Genomic DNA, 20041 nt, shown 5'->3' on the forward strand with positions numbered 1-20041 from the left:
GGCCAGGCTGGTCTCAAACTCCTGACCTCAACTGATCCGCCTGCCTTGGCCTCCCAAAGTGCTGGGATTACAGGTGTGAGCCACCGCGCTTGGCTAACTGTGGCTATTTCTGATAGTGAGCTTATATGTGACTTCAATTTTCTTTTTTACCTGACTTTCCTATTTTTTTTTCTTTTTTTTTTTTGAGACGGAGTTTCACTCTGTCACCCAGGCTGGAGTGCAGTGGCACGATCTCGGCTCACTGCAAGCTCTGCCTCCCAGGTTCACACCACTCTCCTGCCTCAGCCTCCCGAGTAGCTGGGAGTACAGGTGTCTGCCATCATGCCCGGCTAATTTTTTGTATATTTAGTAGAGACGGGGTTTCACTGTGTTAGCTGGGATGGTCTCGATCGCTTGACCTCGTGATCCACCCACCTCGGCCTCCCAAAATGCTGGGATTATAGGTGTTAGCCACCGCGCCTGGCCTGACTTTTCTATTTTAAAAAATACTTACGTAATAACAGAAATTAAAATTTAAAGAAAGCTTAAGCTTTCTTTATGTCATCTGGTATAAAGATAATATGTTTTATTAAGGGTACTTGTGCTCACCTGAGAAAATGGTCCACATAAGGCATGGCAAAGAATCGTTTCCTATTGTATCTTTTATTTAGGTGCCAAGGTATAACCCACTGCTTGAACTTGTGCCTGCCAATAAAGCAAAAAGTAATTTGCCTTAAAGAAAACATTTAATACATTTTCACTTTCCTAATTTGCCTGAAATGGGTTAGTCCAAATAAAAATTAGTAGAAAATAAAACAGATAAACGTTTTTAGTGAGATGTTTTGGCAATTTCTCTCTTTTCTGTGTTGGACTTAAACCCCATTGAAAGAACCTACCAAATGAGTTATGAGTTAAGTGGTATAAAGTCAAGAGTACAGGGAAGGTCTCTAACCAAAAGGCCTTCCCCATTCTGCCTACATTTAAAAGTCTAATGATGCTTCATCTTGGTTGTTCAGCCCAAAGGTAAATAAACCTCCTTCTGAGCGGAAGTTTATTTACCTTTGGGTTGAACAGCCTTCCCACCGAACTTATCAGATCCTTTCCCAAAGGCCGACGGGACTCTGGGATATGAATGTAGGAGAAACAAGGAGGTATAAAAAATAAACTATTTCTCCCTCTCTTTTTTTTTAATAAACTATTTCATAACTTGTCCTAGGGTTTATCCTGATGGCAACGGGAACAAACTGAAACTGGTTCATGTGACATTCCCTGAGACTTTAAAAAAATAGTTTCAGGTTCTCAATGGGCAAAGAGGGCAGGTATGTGTCCTGAAGTTAGCTTCATGGATTTTATACCTTCTGAAGTGATACGTGTGCATGTACATTCTTCTGAGGAAACGATCCATAACTTTCATCAAAGTCTCAAAAGGCCTTGTGATTCATATAAGACTACGAACCACTACAATAAAGACTTATAGGTAACTGAATCATGGGAATGGGATGTCTGGGCTGGTTTTACCAGATAAAGCTACCTTCAATCATATCTCCCTTTGTTAAAGTGCAAAGGAGTGTGGGGCCTCTTCTTTTATTAGACATATCACTAATATATCTCATATGGTGCAAGTTTTTTTTTTGTTTTTTTTTTTAAAAGATATTGGACAGGGGAATGAGGCATGGATTTCCACTCTCATCTTAGAAGAGCCACAGTGTAACTACCTACCAGATGATTCTTCCAAAGATGTCTCTTCTCCAAGCACCAGGTCTAGCTCTTTCTTGACCAGTCTGTAGAAGCCTTAGGGCATCTTCTCTTTCCTGGACAACTTTATCTAATGCATCCATGGAATCTACTACCTGAAAAGAGAATAGAAAGATACAATTTCAACAATCACCTACTACAAAATTCCAAAAAAGAGAATGTATAAACACGCTGCTACAGAAAACTTAGAATGAATATTTATGCCAAAGAACCACTCTGTTAAGTAGTTCCTAAAAATCTTTTTGGCACAAGTATGTCTACATGCTTGTCTAGATTACCACTTTCTATATTTTTTTATAATATAATATAATATATATAACATATATTTATATCTCACAGTTTTTTATCCAATCATCTATTGATAAACACTTAGGTTGATTCCATGATTGTGCCATTGTGACTAGTGCTGTCATAAATGTATGAATGTAGGTGTCTTTTTTGATAAAACAATTTCTTTTCCTTTGGGTAGATACCCAGTAGCAGGATTGATGGATTGAAGAGTAGTTCTATCTTTAGTTCTTAGACAAATTTCCATATTGTTTTTTATAGATGTTGTATTAATTTACATTTCCACCACCAGTGCATAAGCTTCTTTTTCTCCTTGCCAACATCTGTTGCTTATGGACTTTTTAATAATAGCTATCCTGACTGGTGTAAAATGGCATCTCATTGTAATTTTGATTTGCATTTTTCTGATGATTAGTGATGTTAAGCATTTTTCATTTGTTTCTTGGCCACTTGTATGTCTTCTTTTGAAAAATCTCTGTTCATATCCTTTGCCCACTTTTTATTGGGGTTATTTTTTTTTTTCTTTTTGAGTTGTTTTGAGGTCCTCGTAGATTCTGGATATTATCACTTGCAAACCTGTACATATTTTCTCACATTATGTAGGTTGTCTGTTTACTCTGTTGATTATTTCTTTTGCTTTGCAAAAGCTTTTTAGTTTAATTAAGTCCCATTTGTCTCATTTTGGTCGTGTTGCATTTCCTTTTGAGGACTTAGTCATAAATTCTTTGCCTAGACCAATGTCCAGAATAATTTTTCCTGGGTTTTCTTCTAGGGTTTTTATAGTTTCAAGCCTTATATTTAATTCTTTAATCTATCTTGACTTGTTTTTGGCATATGGTGACAGATAGTGGCCCAGTTTCATTCTTCAGCATATGGTTCTCCAATTTTCCCAGCACCATTTATTGAATAAGGTGTTTTTTCCCAGTTTATATTTTTGTCAACTTTTTCAAAGATTGGTTGGCTGTAGATATGTGGCTTTATTTCTGGGTGCTGTATTCTGTTCCATTGATCTATGTGTCTATTTTTATGCTAGTACCATGGTGTTTTGATTACTATAGCCTTATGGTATAATTTGAAGTGAAGTAATGTGATAGCTCCAGCTCTATTCGTTTTGCTTGGGTTTGCTTTGGCTATTTGGGCTCTTTTTCAGTTCCATATGAATTTTAGGATAGTTTTTTTTTTTTTCTAATTCTGTAAAGAATGACATCGATAACTTAATGGGAACTGTGTTGAATCTGTAGATTGCGTTGGGAAGTATAGTCATGTTAACAATATTGATTCTTCCGATCCATGAGCGTGGGATGTTTTTCCATTTGTTTGTGTCATCTATGGATTATTTCATCAGTGTTTTGTAGTTCTCCTTGAAGAGACCATTCACCTCCTTGGTTAAATGTGTTACTGGGTATTTTATTTTTTTGTAGCTATTGTAGATGGGATTGAGTTCCTAATTTGATTTTCAGCTTGACTGTTATTGGTGTATAGAAATGCTATTAATTTTTGTACATTGATTTTGTATTCTGAAACTTTACTGAAGTCATTGATCAAATATAGAAGTCTTTTGGAGGACTCTTTAGGGTTTTCTGGATATAAGATCATACCAACTGTGAATACAGATAATTTGACTTCCTTTTTTTCAATTTGGATGCCTTTTATTTCTTTCTCTTGACTGACTGCTCTAGCTAGAACTTCTCATACTATGTTGAGTAGAAGTGCTAATGGTGAGCATCCTTGTCTTGTTCCAGTTCTTAGGGGGAACGCTTTTAACTTTTCCCTGTTGAGTATGATGTTGGCTGTGTATTTCTTATATATGATTTGTATTATTTTTAGGTATGTTCCTACTACATCTAGTTTGGTAAGGATTTTTATCATTAAGTGGTGCTAGATTTTATCAAATATTTTTTCTGCATCTATTCATAATATTATATGGTTTTTGTTTTAATTCTGTTTATGTGGTGCATTGCATTTATTGATTTGCATATATTAAACCAACCTTGCATCCCTGGAATAAAACCCAATTGATTGTGTTGTATTATCTTTTTGATGTGCTATTGGATCTAGTTAGCTAGTCTTTTGTTCAAGGTTTTTGCATTTATGTGGAACTCATGAACTGTTATATCAGGACTTTTCAAAGCATGATTGCTCTGGCTGGGACTTCAAGTACTATTTTGAACAGGAGCGGTGAGAGTGTGCATCCCTGTCTTGTTCCAGTTCTCAGAGGGAAGGGTTTCACCTTTTCCACATTCAGTATTACGTTGGCTGTGGGTTTGCCATAGATGGTTTTTATTACATTGAGATATGTCCCTTGTATGGCGATTTTGCTGAGAGTTATAATCATAAAGCGATGTTGGATTTTGTCAAATGCTTTATCTGCATCTATTGAGATGATCATGTAATTTTTGTTTTTAATTCTGTTTATGTGTTATATCACATTTATTGATTTGCATATGTTAAATCATCCCTGCATCTTTGGTATAAAACCCACGTGATCATGGTGGATTATCTTTTTGATATGTTGTTGGATTCAGTTAACTAGTATTTTGTTAAGTTATTTTAGCATCTATTTTCATCAGGTATATTGGTCTGTAGTTTTCTTTGATGGTTATGTCCTTTACTGGTTTTCGTATTAGGGTGATACTGGCTTCATAGAATGATTTAGGGAGGGTTCCCTCTTTCTCTATTTTGTGAAATAGTGTCAATAGGATTGGTACCAATTCTTCTTTGACTGTCTGGTAGAATTCTGCCATGAATCTGTCTGGACTTGTACTTTTTTTTGTTGGTAATTTTTACATTACCATTTCACTCTCACTGCTTCTTATTGGTCTGTTCAGGATATCTAATTCTTCCTGATTTATGCTAGAGGATTTTATGTTTCCAGGAATTTATCCACCTCATCTACGTTTTCTAGTTTATGTGCATAAAGGTGTTCATAGTAGCCTTAAATGATCTTTTGTATTTCTGTGGTGTCATTTATAATATCTCCCATTTCATTTATTATTGAGCTTATTTGGATTTTCCCTCTTCTTGGTTAATCTTGCTAATGATCTATCAATTTTATTTACCTTTTAAAGAGCTAGCTTTTTGTTTCATTTATCTTGTGTATTTTTTTGGTTTCAATTTCATTTAGTTCTACTCTGATCTTGGTTATTTCCTTTCTTCTGCTGGGTTTGGGTTTGGTTGGTTCTTGTTTCTTTAGTTCCTTGAGGTGTGACCTTACATTGCCTGTTTGTGCTCTTTCAGGCTTTTCGATGTAGGTGTTTAGGGCTATGAATTTTCCTGTTAGCATTGCCTTTGCTATATTCTAGAGGTTTTATAGGTTGTGTCACTATTGTCGTTCAGTTCAGTTCAAAGCATTTTTAAATTTCCATCTTGATTTCATTTTTGACCCAATGATTATTCAGGAGCAGGTTATTTAATTTCCGTGTATTTGCATGGCTTGGATCCATTGCTGGTGATCTGGTATAATCTTTTGAGGATGTTCCAGAACCTCGTTTTGTCATATTGCCAGAATTATTTTTCTAGTTCCTTCTCATTTGGGTAGACTATGTTAGAGGGAAGATCTGGAATTCAAGGGCTGCTATTCAAATTACTTTATCCCACAGGGTACTCCCTTGATGAGGTGTTCTCTGCTTTCCCCTAAGAATGGGGCTTCCTGACATCCAAACTGTAGTGATTGTTTTTCCTCTTCTGGGTCTAGCCACCCAGTGGAGCTACCATACTCCAGGCTGGTACTGGGGAGTGTCAGCAAAGAGTCCTGTGATGTGATCCATCTTCAGGTCTTCAGCCATGGATACCAGCATCTGCTCCAGTGGAGGTAGCAGGGGAGTAAAGTGGGTCACTGTGAGAGTCATTGGTTGTGTTTTTGTTTAATGCACTGGTTTTATGTTCATTGGCCTCCACCCAGGAGGTTGTGCTTTCAAGAGCACATCAGTTGTAATCCTATAGGGAGGATGCAAACTTGCCCTAGGGACACCTAGTTAGGTATTCAGGTTTCTCAGGTGGTGGGCAGGGCCATAGAGCCATCAAGAGATTATGACCTTTGTCTTCGGCTACCAGGGTGGGTAGAGAAAGACCACCAGGTCGTGGCGGGGATAGGCATGTCTGAGCTCAGTCTCTCCTTGGGTAGGGCTTGCTGTGCTGCTGTGGCGGGTGGGGTTGTGGTTCCCAGTCTAATGGTGTTATATTCCTGGGGGATTATGCCTCCCTCTGCTGAGTCATACAGGTCGCCAGGGAAGTGGGGGAAAGTCAGAGGCCTCACACTGCACCCATGCAGCCCACAGCCCTAAAAGCCAGTCTCACTCCCACAGTCCCCGCCACCCCCTGCCCTGCAATTGCACCAAGTTTAATTCCAGGCAGCTGGTGACCAGGGCTGAGGACTTTCCCCAGACCATGAGCCTCCCTGTTGAGAAAGCTAGCTGACTCACAGTTTTTTGGTGTCCAGCGAGCCTGCTGTGGTGATCCAGTTTCTTCAAAAGGTCTGTGGATTCTCTCAGTATTCTTGGTATGTTCCTACAGTAGTTCTTGGCACAAAAGTTCGTGATATGAGTCTCCACACACTGTTCTGCCTCTCCAAGCGGGAGCTGCAAGCTAGTCCTGCCTCCTCTCTACCATCTTAATCTAAAGTTCCATGATAGTATTTTAAACCAGATATATAAATAAATGATACACAAAAAAAAGTATACAACAAGACCAGGTTGCTTTTTATCTCTCAAAAAAGCACAGTTGATTTGGCATTAGAAAATTACCAATAAAGTTCAGTACGTTAATAGAAAAGAGAAGGGAAATCAGATAATCGTACTGATAGATGTAGAAAAATATTTGATAACATTTAATATCAGTTCCAAACTTGAGAAGATTCATAGCAAACTAAAATAGAGGGAACTTCCTTAATTTGATAAACACCTATAAAATAAATCTACTGAAAACTCTATATTCAATGGTAAAATACTGAATAGTTTCTTCCTAAGACTGGGGTTGAAGAAGAAATACTACTGATCATCATTATATCTCATCATTGTATCACCACTATTCAACATTGTATTGGATGGCCCAGCATGTGCAATAAAGGCAAGAAAAAGGAATAAAATGCATAAAAATACAAAAGGCAGCAATTACTGTTATTCATATGTGTTATGATTGTGTACCTAGAGCATCTCAAGTAATCTGCAAATACTAAATTCAATAGTGAATTAAGCAAAACTACAAAACATTATAAAGAGAAATTAAACAAGATCTAAATAAATACAGAGAGATACTATGGCTTCTCCCCAAAATGAGCTAGTTTCAATGCAATCTAAATTAAAATCCAGTAGCTTTTACTGGAAATTATCAAGATGCTTTAGAAATTTTATATGGAAATGCAAACTCCTCCCCCAACAACCAAGGCAATCTTGAGGAGGAAGAACAAGTTGAGACCTCATATACTACTGGATGTTAAGAGTTTTATAGCTACAGTAATTAAAACAGCATGACATTCTTGACAAAAATAGACAAACCAATGGAGCAAAATAAAGTCCAGATAGAGACACACATATATGAACATATGATTTATGACAAAGGGAATATAGTAAAGCCCTGGAAAGTGGGCACTCTTTTTAATAAAATGCTTTGGTCACACGGAAAAAATAATATTGACTCCTGTCTACATCATATTCAAGAAAAACTAATTCTAGATGGATTTTCAATCTCAGTGTGTAAGAAAAAAATAGTTTTTATAAGATAACATATCTTCATGATAACTTGGGTAGACAAAGATTTCTGAAACAGTATATGAAACCACTAAACAAAATGGAATTCATTTATAAATTTGGGTAAATTAAAATTAGGAATTATGTTCTTAAATTAAAGAGCACTATTTGGTGTGTGAAAATGCAAACCACAGATTTGGAGATATTTTAAGTATGTATAACCAACAATCAGACTCGTGTCTAATCTTACAAATCACTTATTTAAAAAGATAGACATGCCAGTTTAAAAATGAGCAAAAGAATTAAGCACTTTACATCTAATTAAACAATAAGCACACAATAAACTCAAAGTCATCAGGGAAAGGCAAATTGAAATCATAGTCCAATACCATTACAAACTTACTAGACTGACAATTTCAAATGTTGGTGAGGATGTGGAGCCACTGGAACTCTGTTTGTAGGATGAATTTGAAGGGTGATAACTGATATGACCACTTGAAAAAACTGTACATTTGTATATGCTATAACCCAGAAATTTCATTTCTAGGTATGTACTTAAGATAAATGCTTATATTTATTTGCCAAAAATACCTGCAGAAGATGTGCCATATGAAATACATAACATTCCCAGTGAAGAATTCTGTCCTAAATATTCAACCTGAATCTACTGGAGCTTATAACCTTAATCCAGTTTACAGTGAATTCAGGGTGTCTTAGACCATTGTGTTGCTATAAAGGAATACCCGAGGCTGGGTGATTTATAAAGAAAAGACATTTATTTGGCTCACAGTTCTGCAGGCTGTATAAGAAGCATGGTGCCAGCAACTGATTCTGGTGAGGGCTTCAGGAATCTTCTAACCATGGTAGAAGGTGCAGAGGGAGCAGGCATGTCACATAGCAAGAGAGGGAGCCATGTGACATACCTGCTCCCTCTGCACCTTCTGCCAAGATTAGAAGAGGGAAGAGGTGACAGCCTCTTCTTAACAATCAGATCTCATGAGAACTAATATAGTGAGAACTCACTCATTACTGCAATGACAGCACCAAGTCATACATAAAGGTTCCACCTCCATGATACAAACACCTCTTACTAGGTTTCACCTCCAATGTTGGGGATCAAATGTTGACATGAGATTTTGAAGGGACAAATATCCAAACTATATCACAGGGTGAAGAGAAGCCATGTACCATGAGAAAACAGTTCAATCCAGAATATTACAAAATGGTCTGAACTCTTCCAAAAGTCACTATCAAAAAAAATTGTGAGCCAAAAAAATACATCAAATGCAATGCATGAACCAAGACTGGATCTTGATTGAGGAAAAAAAAATTGACCTCTAAAAGACAGTCTTATGATGGTTGGGTAAATTTGAATGCTTGATATCAGATGTTATTTTAAAGTTACCATTATTTTTCAGGGTATGAAAATGATATAGGGGCATGTTCTTTTTCTCAGGAAGTACATGTTGATGTATTTATGGGTGAAGTGTCATAATGTCTGCAACTTATTTTCAAATATTTAGCCAAAAACAATGTATAGATGGATGATAGATGAATGGATGTAGATGCAGCTCTAAAAACAGCATGAGAAATAAGGTAAATATGACAAAATGTTAACAGTTGTTTAATTTAGGCAGTGGGTATTTGGTGTTTATTTTGCCATTCTATCAACTTATCTGTATATTTAAAATTTTAATAAATTCCTGAATTATGTATTTTAATAGGATTTTGTACTTAGCTTATTTAGAAGGTACAAATATGTTTTACTCTACTTTAAGAAAATAAACATTAGAAATTCTAGAATATATATTATGGGTATAGTTTATGTTAAAAAGAGTACTGAAACTCCAATCAGAGAACTTAAAGTGAAATAAAAAACCACCAAAAACCCTTTGGCTCCACATTAGAAGTCTGGTTCATGAATGTACATTTATATGTTTCAGGTTAAAATAAAATACTTACTGTATATATACATCACCTTTTAATGATTCCAAGATTTAGCTACGTTCTTCCAATGAGCCAACCAACTACTAGTGCCAGTTAACTCCAGATGAGAGGGATTCCTCTGTATACTTTGTGTATGTAAAGAATGTAGCATACAGCTAAAAACTGGTTCAGTGATTGTGATTGGAATAGCCATCTGTTAGTGTAGTTGGGTATTCCAAGAGATAACAGGATGAGTAAAGACTGCCCTGGCTTTCTAGGGAGCCTCATGCAATATGGTGGTGAAGAGCCCAGGTCTTGAAGCAGAGGGACATGTGGTTAATTCCCGGAGGTATTATCTTGGGAAAATCACTTAACCAACATGTGCCTCAGTTTTCTTATGTGAAGGATGAGACCTACCTCACAGAGTTTTGGTAGGGCTTAAATGTGACCATGACTCTGTAGCAACTGTATGATGTGGGTGCAGCAGCAACAATGAGTTAATTGTTGGTGGTAACATGTATAGGAATGTCTGGTCAGAGGAAGAGAGTTCTAAGGCTGTAGTTGCTGCGGAAGACACACAGTAAATAGGGGTTCTGCTGTTTCAAAAAAAATTCTAAAAGGAAGAAATGGGCTAAACTTACCAAGCATAGTTAAAAGAACCTGACTCATAAACTGGCTAGACCAATTTTCTACAAAAGATTCCCAGGACCATAGGCATTGGTGTCACCTGCTGCAGTTTTTTAAGATGCAGATTCCTGAGCCAAGCCCTGTACCTACTGGGTCAGAAGCTCTCGAAATGAGGCCAGAGAAGCTTTATTTTAACAGGTATGAAAGCCAGTGAGTGTTGAGACTGTCTATCGTGTTCACTGTTGTATTCCCTGCAACTAGCAGAATGTCTGAGGTGCTCAGTAAATACTGGGTGGTTAAATGGACGAACACATGAATCAATAACATGACTCTGACATAGGACAGAGTAGGAGTTCTGATTTCTGCTCTTCCTTACATATGCCTTAGGCTGCAAGTTGCCTTCTCCTCTCTTCTTTTTCCTTTTAATGCTGTCTTTAGGGTCGTCATCACCTGATTTTGCTGCAGAGACTTGATGAGGCAGAAAAAGGTGAACCCCGGACCTTTCCCTGCCTGAGAAGCCCCAACCTGTGAGCTAGATTTATATACAGCAGTGGATTGAGCAGTGCTTCTCAATCCTGGCTGCACTTTAGAATGACCTGAGGCTTGGCCCACACCCTAGACAAACTAAATCAGAATAACTGGAATGGAGGTCCAGGTATTGAAATTTTTCAAAAGCTCCCAAGTGATTCTGTTTCATAGTGAAGTTGAGAACCATTGGCAAACCATAATATGGATACTTCTAAAAATCTTAGTGTTGAGTGCAAAAGGTGGAAAACGATTTATAGCACGTTACTACTTAAGGATATTAAACTTTGATATACACACAAAACCAAGTTCTGTATTTTTTGGAGATAATCTAAGAACATATAAGAAATCCCAGGAAGGAAGACAGGAGAGGGAAATGGGAGGAAACAGGAGTGAGAATAGAGAATAAATGGGGAAATATAAAATAAAACAAGAGAGAGAGCTTACAGAGACCTTAAAGACTAAAAAGTGTGACTCCCAAACATCAAATCACCATAGTTAGTATGAATAGAGCAGTCGTGTGTACTAGACACAGTGTAATTGATTCACACACCTTATGTCTGTTAATCTTCATAACAACTGTGAGGTAAGTGTTACTATTTAGAGTCATTTTATAGATGAGGAAACCAAGGCTTAACCAAGATCATACAACTAGTAAGTGACAGATTTGGGTATAAACCCTGTCTACCTGGACGGAGTCCAGGCTCTATTTGCTCCACTCATCACCTCTTTGAGTCTTCTTGAGCACCTGCTGAAAGGAAAATGTCCTCCTCCCCAAGCCCAGGTCTCTGTTAGGCTGCTCAGAAACCACCAGCACATACTTCATCCCAGCCCTTGCCAAAGATGGGAATGAGAATGACCATCCAATGCTCTGTGCCCAATGCAGAAGAAAATCTACATACAACCTCCCTGACCTGGAAACATCCAAAACCAGCCTCAGTTTCCTAATGAAGACCAGCAATGTTTGTTGGGTTCAAGGAATAGAAAAAAGCTTCACACGGCTGGAATAGAAGAGGAGGATGGTGGCTGCTGGAGCAGAGGAGATGGGGGCTCAGAGCTCTTCACTTCCCACCAGACATTCCTTTTCCCTTGGAGGTGGACTGAGCATGTGGAAGACTTTCCATGCAACTTCATATCCACTGCTCACAACACCTGCCTCTGAGGATGTGACCTTCCTACCAATCCCAGAACCTTTCAAAATTAATTATAATAAGAATGTATTTATTGAGGCAGGCACAAATATTAGTCCCCATTTTCTTCAGAGAAAACAGAAGCATACAGGGATAGCTTGAATAAAATTTCCCATCCAGAAAGGGATGAAGGAGGAGAGATCAGAAGTTCAAACTCCTCTTATCTGAGTTGGCGCCCTCTAGAGGTGAGCTGACTCTCTGACAGTCCCTTCTGCTCTCCTAACCGGATATCCAGTTTCCAGGGAGGTCCTTCCAGGTGGGCGCCCGCCTGACTTCGATGCGTGCTCCAGCTCTGGGGTGCACTCACAGGGGTAGGACATAGAAGGTCAACTCAGACCAGCTGCGTGCGCAGCTACCTCTGCAGAAAAAAATCAAGAGGTGCTGGAAGCCCTGCTCCCTCTGCTTACTTAGCAACATCACCCTTGCTGCCCCACAGCAGTATCTGAAGTTACCCTGTTGGCTTATGGAAATAAAGACGTTTGTTAAAATATAAATCTGTAATTTGAGGGGATGTGAAAAGATTAAGGGATGGGCTGCGCAAACTTTACTGTGCTTGACACTCAACTTATAAGTGTGTTAGAAATACAGATCTTAGGTTCCCATACCACAAATTCTGATTCAACAGGCACCAAATGGGGCCCAGGTAGCTGCAATTCCAACAACTTCAGGTGTTTCTGATGCTCGTGTTCTATGAATCTCATTTTGAGAAACACTGTGTGAATATGAACTCTTCAATTAGTTAATGAGACTTGGCCCAGAGGTCAGTTCTGTCTATAATGAAGCAGAGAGGAGAAGGATACAGCTGCTCCCCCTCTGACTTGGTCTTTCTCTGTACAGTTCAAAGCTGTGTTCATAGCTCAGGGCTTTAAGAGACAGTATTCAGAGCCTTAACTCAGGAGGACCACCTGGAGACCTGCTAAGGTTTTGCCTAGACACACATCACACATTTACAGGGGTGGCAAAGGTCTTGTGCTATCTCAGGACCTCACACAGTTCTTCTCAGTTTCATAGGCCCACTCAAGAGGTAAATGTGGAAACAGAAAAGTTATATATCTACACACACACACACACACACACACACACACACACACACACAGAGCAATAAAACAGGAGCAATTTATTCATAAGATTCTAAGTCATGAATTGTCTCTACTTATAAAACACTAGCCTATAAACTATGATTCTGCCAAGCTTCATTTTGAACAAACCCACACTCTCAGAAACATCAGCAGTTCAACTGCAGAGACAGAGATGATGAGGTGGCTTGAGAAGAGTGACAGGAATGTCTCTAGATGGGATTCCAGACCTTCCAGAGGAGGCTTCTTTGAAGGCCACCTGGCGATTGCATGGATTCTGATTCTCCCCGTAGTGATCGTGCCTTCCCAGGTACTGAATGGATCTCTTTGAGCTCTTTGCATGGCTGGTGTGTGAACTTTTGGCATGGCCAGTGTGTTCAATGGGAGTGCTGGGGTTTACAATTGGAGGAAGGATACCGACTCCCTTTATGGCTGGAGCTTCTTGGGATTCCTAAGTGTCACCTTGGTCCATAAGTAGCCATTAAAAATTTGAAAAACGTCAGCTGTTTGTCTTCTCGCTCTTCTACAGGGCTCCTAGAGATTAAGACAGCCAAGCCTTCCTCTCCCTGGAGGGCCCATCTCTTTCTGAAATTTAAATAATTTGGGCATTTTTAAAAATGTACAATTAAATTATTATTGACGGCAATCCTCATTTTGTGCTGTCAAATACTAGGCTTTATTCATCCAGAAAAGTGATATTTTGAATTGTGGTGATACAGTGTTTCAACAGATTCTTATATCCTTCCAAAGTTTTGAATGCTATTACAACAGGGTGTCACATGAGGGCGCTCTAGAGAATCTGCAAGAGCAAATTCCGTAGGGAATGGGGAAGAGAGCGTTGTATTAATAGATTTTACTTTTTAGTTTGAGTTTCCTTAGTCTAGACGGACTCACAGAGTTTCCAACTGTGCTTGCATGCCTGCTGTGCCCAGCATGTGAATGTGAGAGAGAGTGTGTGTGTGTGTGTGTGTGTGTGTGTGTGATGCACGCATGGAGGGGTTAGGGAGGATGCAGGAATAGAAGTTGATGAGGGACCAAGGGGAAGGAAAATTAAAATGATGAGTTTCAGAAGTCACCTTCTTTACAATTTGAGAGGCAATTTTCTGCTCCTATCTCTTGAAATGTCCTCTATCTCTTCCTTTCAAGGGAAAAAACACCAGTTCCCACCCAAGAGTTCTCCAGGACAAGGGAGGCCTTGGAGAGATGCAGTCAGAGGTGAATGGGAACAGATAGCTGCTTGTCAGTGCACGTGCATCTCTTCCGGTCCACTTTGGCTGAGACCAACCTGACCTTGCTGAGCCCTGGCCGCGCCGTCAGCCTGCGCTGACAATAGGAGACCAGGCCACACTCTCCTAGCAGCTGCCCAGGCGAGGCTCATGCCCCAGAAAAAGCAGCTCCAGTTACACATTAGTCACAGAAATAACAATGATCAAAGGGAGCCAAAGGCATGAAATGGCTTCATTTTCCCAATTTAATTATGGGACTGGAGGATCCATTTCGATCTGGAAGGAGCCTGATTTTAACTTGTTATAAAATGATTGGATAAAGTGCTGTATATTATTTTTTGTTTCTCCCCTCATCCCTCCTCCCCATCTGTAATACAAGTTTTCATAGGCTGTTGAGTCCTTTTCAGCTCCTCCCTGTAGACGCATGATAAGAAACATAAATATGTCCCTTTCTTACCTAGGGAGTCCTACTCATGATACTGATGCACCCAGTTAGAGCCGGTAGTTAAGACCCCTGGGATTGTTCTGGGCCCTGGAAAAGAATGGCAGCAGGTGAGTGATGAGAGGACCTCCCCCTCAGGGCAAGTGCAATGGCCTCATTGAGAAAGTATTCAGCCATCTGTAAAAAGGGGCCTATGGCAGTGGGGTCAGATGACAATGCCCCACATGCTTTAGTGGTTAAGATGCTTCAGTGCTCAGATGTTTTAGTGGCTACAAGTTGTTTTACTGGGCAGAGAAAGATGTGAATCAAAGCTGTGTTCCAGGTATACGTGATGGGCTTTCTATCCCCCACCACACACACACACATACACACACGTGCACACACACATGCACATGTGGACCGTCCTGCCCCAAAGCCAGGCCTTGAGCTTTGAAAGGCTGGAGGCAAGAATTAGACCAGGGTTGTGTATTTCTGTCCTTAGAAATTGTCTGGCTGTTTTATACTAATTAAATGACAAAGTGTAATGAAATTGCTGCCTGGTAAGGACAAAGCCACCAGGTTGTTTTTTGTTTGTTTGTTTTTGTTTTGATTTTTCCAGAGGGGAGGGGAGGGGCAATGATGAGACGATTCTTTTTGTGTCAGCCATCATGCATAACACATAAAAGATTTGACTGGGACCACATAGTGAATGGTGTCCTTGAGAGCTTACATGGGCAGCACAGACTCAGGCAGGGCCTAGAAGTCAGGGGTGCAGTTTCTAGACCAGCTCTGCCACTGACTTGCCCTGTACATTTGGAAGGGACTCCTGTCCACTCTGGGGTTTATATTCTTCCTCCGGACTGGGCGATTTCTCTCTCTGCACCTTTTTGCTCCGAGGATCTACTAGTCCATGCCTCTCTGATGCTTAAACATCTGTGTGCAGCATTTTTAGGAGGCCTCTTTCCTCTGCAAAATAAGAGGCCTCTGCTCTTACATTACTTTGGGATGTGTTTGGAATTTTATTTATTCTCCACAAGATTTAACTGTAGTACAAGGCGATTCTTTTTCCTACTTTCCAGGAATTAACCTATGGCATAAATTACAGGCAGGAAGTAGATGGAGCAGATAAACATGGAAGGTTTGATTTCTTTTCCTCTTCCTCTTTCCTTGAACCTTTTTGCACATCCATATTAAAACCCGTTTCTGGCTTTTTCCCTTCACACTCCTATTTACAGGGTTTACAGAACAAGGATCTCTCAGCAAGATGAAACTTGGTCTCCCCTCATATACAATTTGAGTGAGGTCTTCCTTGTGAAATGGATTCACCTTTTGTACTGGAAGAAAAAAGCTTTTTAACATAGTTAAAGTAAAAAATAAATAAGGAGAGAATCTGCACAAGGCAAAATTACACTGATATCTTCTCTTCAAAGATAGATTTTTTTTTACAAATTCTGTATGTCCAGATACCTTTTAGAAGCAAACTGTGATTTCACAATGAGGCTGAAAATGTATACACTCAAAGCTGATAAGAAGCCACAAATAGAGTAATTTATGCCTTGTATTTTATGTGATATACTTGACAACATAAATAATCACATAGGAAAGCCTCTGTTTAGCGCTGGTAGATAAGAACACGACTATTTATGTATGGGTGAAGGATAGCGGAGAGAATTTTAACCTTGGAACTCCCTGTCTATTGACCACTTAGGATCCTAATCTTTCTTTTTCTTCTTCTTCTTTTTTTTTTTTTTTAGCATGGAGTCTCATTCTGTTGCCCAGGCTGCAGTGCAGTGGCATGATCTCAGCTCACTGCAACCTCCACCACCTAGGTTCGAGCGATTCTCCTGCCTCAGTCTCCCAAGTAGCTGGGACTATAGGCATGCACCAACACGCCTGGATAATGTTTGTATCTTTAGTAGAGAGGGATTTTCACCATATTGGCCAGGCTGGTCTCAAACTCCTGACCTCAGGTGATCCTCCCGCCTTGGCCTTCCAAAATGCTGGGATTACAGGTGTGAGCCACCACATCCAGCCTGGATCCTAATCTTGAAGCTGGATATATAAGGATTTTTGCCCTGGTCACATTTAATATTTATTCATTTTTTTAAAAAAGGGCAACACAATAGAAAATGGGGTTTTAATTTTATAATATCCAGATTCACTTCTGGTTCAATAGGGTGGTACTTCTAGTGGGCATTAGAATCTCTGGGGGAACTTGTTTAAAATGTTGATTCTCAGGCCTCATCCCTCAGAGTGTTTGATTCTATAAACTGTATCGGGTGCAAAAATCTGTATTTTAACAGGCATTTCATACTGCTTCATGTGCCTCTAGTCCGGGGAGATTGTAATTTAAGAAACATTTGTCTAATACATATTCAATTTTGCTCAGTTAGAAGTTTTCCATTTTTGTTTCAACTATTTCATATACTCAAAGGCTTACATGTATTATTAATATTATAGTTTAACTTTATTCAGTGACATTGTATAGATTAAAGACATGCTGGTTAGAGGCCACATCTTATTCATCTTTCTAGTCTTAGAACTTAGTGCACTGCCTGTGACACAGTAGACTCAAAATCTGTTCATGAATCTCACTGAGCCAAGGGTGCAGCTGTGATTTAAAGTATCTGCAATCTCAGATCTTGATCACTCAGCCTTAAACTCTGAAGGACAAAACATAAACACTCTCTGACCTCTAAAAAGGCCAGTGGTGCATCTTTGCACTAATTCATGCCGTCAGACATAGACACTTCTCATTGGAGCAGAATCTATAACAAGCTCTCTTATCTTCTTTCCCAGTTGAAAGGAAATGAAGGAGAATTAGAAGAGGTACCCAATAGCTCATCCTTCCCCTGTCATCACCCAGGCCCCATGGTCTCCTGCCAGAGACCCTTTCCCCATCTCTGTAACTGTCTGAAACCTACCCATCATCTAAGGCACAGGTGAGGTCTCACTGGGAAGCTTGCCCTGACCATTCTCACCTCCCCTTCTGATCTTCCATGGCACATCTAGCAGTTCATCTGAACCAGTCCTCACTCTGACCCACCAAATCTTTATTGCCTTTGCTCTCCCTATCACCCACCTTAGAGATACTGGTTAAAGCTAGAGTCCTAATTCCCTCTTCTTCCCACATTCCTGAGATCTGCAGTAGAAAATGTAAATGGTTTCTAAGTCCAGTATAATGTTAAAAATCTGTAGTATGTACTGCTAAATAAGCAGCTCAAACATCTCCTACCTTAGAATCTTATTTATCTTTTCATATGTATTGAACCCACCCCAAATCCTGTTACTTTCTTGAAAATCTCACAAATCCATCCACCTTTCTTCATCTCCACCACCACTTCTCTTGCTAGTCCAAGTTACCTGCTTCTCTCACTCAGGCTTTTGTCCTAATTTTTTTGCTTGTTGTTTACACATTCCAGTTTTTCTCCACTTAGTAGCCAAAGTGATCTCAAAATGCAAAATGATCTTATCTCTTCCTGGCTTAAATGTTGCATGGTTTCCCGTTCCTCTTTTAAGGTAGACCACACTTCTCAACAAGGCCCTGCCTGGTGCGAACCTTACCTACTTCTCCAAATTCATCTTCCAGCAAGCTCATTTTGTTTTCTCTGCTCTAGCCACCATGGCCTTCTTTCAGTTTCTCCTACTTTCTCGATTCCCTTCTACCACAGAGACTTTGCACACACTACTCCTTGTGTTTGGTCTTCCCTCATCTCTTCATTGAAGGAACTGCTATTCATAGGGCATAACTCAGCTCAAATCCTTCTCTGAATTCCCTGGCTAGGTCATAACCTAGTCCCATAGCACCATGGATCTTCCTTCAGAACACTTAAAGCAGTTTAGTGCAGTTTTGATTTTACAGGTATCTTTGTTTTTGCTTGATTGATATCTGTTTCTGCAATTGACTAGGAGCTTCCTGAGGACAGCGATCATATCTGGTTTTGCTCACCATTATGTCCCAGGTATTTAGTTCAATGCTTGTGAAATGACAGGCACTTGATAAATAGTTGTTAAATGATGAAAGTTGGATAGATTTATTCAACAACGCTGAATGTGACATTCTATGGGGATGTGAATATACATTAGATATTGCCCTTTATATTTAGAATCTCATCATGTAGTGCAGAAAACAGACTTTAAGAACAGAAAACCAAACACCGCATGTTCTCACTCATAGGTAGGAACTGAACAATGAGATCACTTGGACTCAGGAAGGGGAACATCACACATCGGGGCCTATCATGGGGAGGGGGGAGGGGGGAGGTATTGCATTGGGAGTTATACCTGATATAAATGATGAATTGATGGGTGCTGACGAGTTGATGGGTGCAGCACACCAACATGGCACAAGTATAGATATGTAACAAACTTGCACGTTATGCACATGTACCCTAGAACTTAAAGTATAATAAAAAAATAAAAAAGAAAAAAAAAGAAAAAATAAAAAAAGAAAACAGACTTTAAAGCTCTTAATTTCAGGAATGTAATAATACAAGGGTGACCGTATATCTTGGGATACAAAGCAGAGAGCAATGAAATATGCCCAGAGGAATCTATGGAGATGTCATGGAGAATGCAATATTTGAAATGTGTCTTGAAAGATAAATATGAGCATTCAAAATGGAGAAACACCCAAACAGATGGAAAGCATATGCAAATGGCTGAAGGTGGGCTATAGGATAAAGTTCTGGAACATGTTGGGTTGGGGTGATGGGGCATGGATAAGGCATGGCTGGCCGATTGAGGTAAAAGAACTTGCTAAGAGTATTGGACTGTAAGAAACAGAGCCAATAGAAGTACAGATAAAATAAATTCAAGGATGCTTATGTGTTAGGAAGGTCACTCAGCCTGGAGTGAGGAATGATGGGGAGCTAGAGAGAAAAATGAAGCAACTTCACTATTTCAGATGAGAAAAAATGGGGGCTTGTGCAAAGGCAGTCATAGCAAAGTAGGAGGAAAGGTAACTTTGAGCGATGTTTCAGAGGAAGAATCAACAAGACTGGGTGACCAGCTGGATGTAGGCCTTGAGAGAGAGGAAGAAGTGTAAGGTCATTCAAGTTAAGTAGCCTAGTAAGACGGTAGAATTGTTAACCATCATAAAAAAATTCTCCAGGAGAACAGATTTGGGAATGAAGGAAGAGATAAACAGCTCAGTTTTGAGCTTGCTGAGCTTTAGGTGCCTAGGAAACATCTTCTTAGAAATTTTCAGGAGGAAGTTGGACAATCACAAGGCTAAAGGCAAGGGGCTTCCTATGACTAACTGTTACTTTTGTTCTCTGGCATTGGTGGCAGCTTATAAGAATATATCACTCTTGTGTGTCTTTAAAAAGACAGTGAGCAGTAT

General features: G+C 39.5%; 1 protein-coding gene and 1 long non-coding RNA gene across 2 annotated transcripts in view; one reads left to right on the plus strand and one right to left on the minus strand.

The window, feature by feature from the left end:
- LOC105508189 overlaps window positions 1–12294 on the minus strand; it is a 100817-nt gene extending 88523 nt beyond the window's left edge. Inside the window, exons 1-3 of the mRNA XM_011936997.1 lie at window positions 12199–12294; window positions 1699–1829; window positions 589–684 (exon numbers count right to left, since the gene is read on the minus strand). Of these exons, the coding sequence (XP_011792387.1) occupies window positions 589–684; window positions 1699–1829; window positions 12199–12294 (323 nt within the window). The remainder of the gene's footprint in view (window positions 1–588; window positions 685–1698; window positions 1830–12198) is intronic.
- A 2451-nt stretch (window positions 12295–14745) lies between these two features.
- The window catches only part of LOC105507058, a 38626-nt gene continuing 33330 nt past the window's right edge, over window positions 14746–20041 (plus strand). Inside the window, exon 1 of the long non-coding RNA XR_001001032.1 lies at window positions 14746–14828. This is a non-coding gene — a long non-coding RNA (uncharacterized LOC105507058). The remainder of the gene's footprint in view (window positions 14829–20041) is intronic.

The sequence above is a fragment of the Colobus angolensis genome, unplaced genomic scaffold, assembly GCF_000951035.1.
Source record: "Colobus angolensis palliatus isolate OR3802 unplaced genomic scaffold, Cang.pa_1.0 Scaffold10, whole genome shotgun sequence".
Taxonomy (NCBI): Eukaryota; Metazoa; Chordata; class Mammalia; order Primates; family Cercopithecidae; genus Colobus; species Colobus angolensis.